At 38.5% G+C, this 3,730-nt stretch overlaps 1 protein-coding gene across 1 annotated transcript in view; it reads left to right on the top strand.

Moving 5' to 3' along the window:
• Positions 1-2,854, top strand: part of LOC107743323 (mannosyl-oligosaccharide 1,2-alpha-mannosidase IA-like) — a gene marked incomplete at its 5' end in the record, with an annotated part of 101,268 nt that extends 98,414 nt beyond the window's left edge. Inside the window, one exon of the mRNA XM_016556492.1 lies at positions 571-2,854. Coding sequence (XP_016411978.1) covers positions 571-701 — 131 coding nt within the window. The remainder of the gene's footprint in view (positions 1-570) is intronic.
• Between the last annotated feature and the right edge of the window lie 876 nt (positions 2,855-3,730).

Genomic DNA, 3,730 nt, shown 5'->3' with positions numbered 1-3,730 from the left:
AAACAGCAGACGAGCTGAATGAGACGTAGATTCACTCTCTGCCAGCAGGTGGCGCTTAAAGCGTTTCCTTGGTTTCCGCTGTAAACAAAACAGCGCTGCACATATGAACTTTAATATGCTTTATACAGAGGCAAGATGAAAAGAAAAAATACCAACTTTTCTAAAGACAGTAAGTTCCCCTCAGACATACATTCATATAAACTCCTACCCCTAATTGAATCGCGATTTGTTTAGCATCTCAACCGATTTGAATCATCACGTATTTGAATCGATTTTCAACTGGCTTGCGGTAAATCGTTACATCCCTACTAAAAACCCATACAAGAGCTCATTTTATGAAAAGGCCACTCATATTGTGAAAAATTCCAAATCTATTTAATTTATGGAGTTTAGCTGTACTTCGAGCCTAGTGATAAATATTTGCCTCTCGTAACCTTGATGTTTATGCTTCTGATTAATGTATATAATCATGTTTTCCAAATACCACAAAACCCTTACAGGCAATCTCACTGTGATTAACTATATTATAAAATGCCCTTGAAACATCTTGAGAGATTCTTTCTTTGTTTTTCAGGTATCTGTATCTTTTGTTCTCCGACGACGACCATTTGCCCTTCGAACACTGGGTGTTCAACACGGAGGCCCATCCTCTTCCTGTCATTAAGAAACAGAACCCAGAAATAGCAAACCAACTCAAGTAATCTTCATCCAACCCCAAAGCGCCACTGAGACGTAACTTCCTGAACCTGCTTTAACAGTGGACAAGAGCTATGGACGCAGCCCCCCTGTGGCTGGAGAGTTCTTATCCTCCAGGACTTCTGCTGGAGCTTCACGTGTTTCTCCACAGCTGTCTCTTCTCGGGATTCTGCATGCTGCCCTGTCACCCTCTCTCTGTCCCTGATTCTGTGGACACGTCTCTCAGAGCCTCAGAGACCCAGAAGGAACATATTTCCTCTGTGAGGAGACCAAATCAGATCATTTTCCATCGTACTTGCCCTCTCACACACGTTATAAAGCCATAGGTAATTACATCAAATTGCATCAACGTCTGTTTGTGTTTTTTGCATCATGTGCATTTACAGGAGCGAAGCTAAGAGATATCCACTGAACATCGCCGTCTCTTGCTGTCTGTTTCTTTCGGGATGAGGTTTGGTTCGGTGTTTTGAGGCTTTATTCGACAGCAAGATAGTGAAACCAAGTCAACTAGTGCCTTTTAGTCTTACTGATCATTTTAGTCAAGTTTTAATATCGCTGTATTTATTTTCGCTGTGACCGAAGGTTTCTTCCTACTGGCCTACAGCCCTCCTACCCTCTTAATGGATGTAAGAATCAGTCATTTATCATTCATTCCTCTACATTTGTGAGCTTACTTTGTTTCTTAAAATGTGTACAAAATGTGTTTTGATTGTTTACTTAATCAATGGAGGAAGGACATGTAAAATAGAGTACTTTGTGTTAACTTATTACTCCAGACGTAGGGATTTTTTGTCTTTTTTCAGTGTGGAGGCCAGGAAACTACAGAGACTCTAAGAGGACACGATGATAGGAAAAAAATATGAGATGAGAGGAAAAATTTACAATTCAATGCATTAAAAACTATTGTGTTTTCCCGAGAAGTTTTACGTTCGCTCGCAAACACTGAAATTTAATTTTTCCTCCCACTTTATTTCCATCACAAGAATTTTGCAAGCAAATGCAAAAGATTTGTGAGCAAGCAGACAAGTTTTTTATGAGCAAATAATTCTCTATGGAACGCAGGTTTTGTGAGCGCAAACAAAAGTTTGGCGAACGAAAGCAAAAGTTTCTCTGTGGAACACAAAAGTTTCACGAGCTAACGGCAAGTTCTGCGAACAAGCGCAAAAGTTTCTCTGTGGAACGCTCAAGTTTCGCAAGGGAATGCCAAACTTTTTGTGAGAGAACTCTAAAGTTTTGAGAGCGAACACAACGTTTCGCTGTGGATTGCAAAAATTTTGCAAACAAATGTTTTGTGAGCAAATGCAAAAGTTTCACAAGTGAACGCAAAAGTTCCTCTGCGGAACGCACAAAGGTTTCGCGAACAAGTGCAAAAGTTTCACATTTTTGGGGGGGAATGCTGAATTTTGCGGGCGAACGCACAGTTTCTTGAAGGAACGCAAACGTTTTTGTGAGCGGACCCAATAAAACGCATCAGCATTGAAATATAATTTTTCCTCCTATCTAATCACCAGGTCCTTTTAGGAGCTTTGGAGTAAACCGCAATGAAGCTGCTCGAATCCATTGGAAAAGTGTTTTATTAGGACAACACGGGCAGCATCAGTCAAAAAGGGGAGTGAATATTTGTATGAATGTACCACCAAATGTGAATTGGACATACTTTGGCCTAAATGTTGTGATTTATCATTTTATCTGTTTGTTTGTTTGTTTGTTTGTTCATTTGATTTAACATGAAAGCACAAAGATGTGAATCAGTATATTCGGGTTCTCCGTGAAGAATAGGAATAGTATTCCTGTAGGACAGTGTGACAGCACAAGTGAGGAATTTCGATGGAAAAAGATGCAAACCAATGAATGCAAAGCAGTCCACGGCACTGGATACAACACACACACATACAAAAGAATCACATACACTAGATCTATTACACTTCACATAGCCACATTCCAATTCATAGAGGAACGGACCAATTCCCATCTCATTTGGGAATTTGACACCTTAAATTTGAGGCTTGAAAGGCAGGATTAAGGTCTGTTGTGGAGTGGGGCTGATGCTAGCGTCTACATTTAGACAGAGTTCCCAAAACTACACAAAACTAAACCACCCTACTTAACTAGCATGGTGTGGTGCTTTAACCAATGTATTATACTAGTAGATCTACGTGAAAAAAAATACCTCGCAGAGATTCCTCTCTTGAGGCCAGTGACTGCAACACTTGACATGGTATTTCTCCTCTGTATGTGTGCTAGTGAACGGCATACTGTCAGAGTTAGGAACCGCAACATATGAAAGTAACATCATCTTGAGGGAGGCCCGTCATAAAACACTGTGACACTGTAGATAAGACATCGCGCTCACTGTATTCATAATACTGCAAATTGAAACGATGTTTAGCACTGCCGCCGCATAGCGATTTGTGCTGTCTCTTTAGTGAAAGTGATTCCTCAAGCTGTGACTGAGGATCCGTAGCGACTCTTAGATGACATTCGGGAACAGACGTTTCCTCGCATCTGGTTGCGATACTCAGAATAGGAGATGTGCTTTTCAGATTAAGAATTTGTTGTTTAAATATTGTGTTGATCTTGAATAGAAAATGCCTTTTTTGTGATTCTTGTCCTTTATTTCTTCATGAGACAACCTCAGAAATGTAACTGTACAATATTGCTGATAATCATTCCATTGCACATAGTCTGATTTCTTTTGTTTTGTTTTGTTTTTTTTAATATATATGCAATTAATTTTGTGGTAAAGTGGTTGATATTTTTTTTTTTTTTTTTTTTTTTTATTGTACATATCTCATTCTGGCAAAATGCCAGCCATCATTTATATAAATCTTATGATCTTATGTAATAAATTATATTAAAGAGCAGCAAAGGTTTTTGATAAACTATATTTGTTACACTTCAATTGTGAATAAAACAATCTTTTAATATAATACCGAGTTGTTTTTAATAGGGATTTTTTTTTTTTAACTCCTTTTATTCAAATGCATCATTAAATTATACATTTTACAGTACATTCATGCTTAGGGGCGGATCT

This window comes from Sinocyclocheilus rhinocerous, unplaced genomic scaffold (genome assembly GCF_001515625.1).
Source record: "Sinocyclocheilus rhinocerous isolate Xijiao unplaced genomic scaffold, SAMN03320098_v1.1 scaffold827, whole genome shotgun sequence".
Lineage (NCBI taxonomy): Eukaryota > Metazoa > Chordata > Actinopteri > Cypriniformes > Cyprinidae > Sinocyclocheilus > Sinocyclocheilus rhinocerous.
Note: the sequence above shows the minus strand (reverse complement) of the source record. Positions and strands in the feature narration are given on the sequence as shown.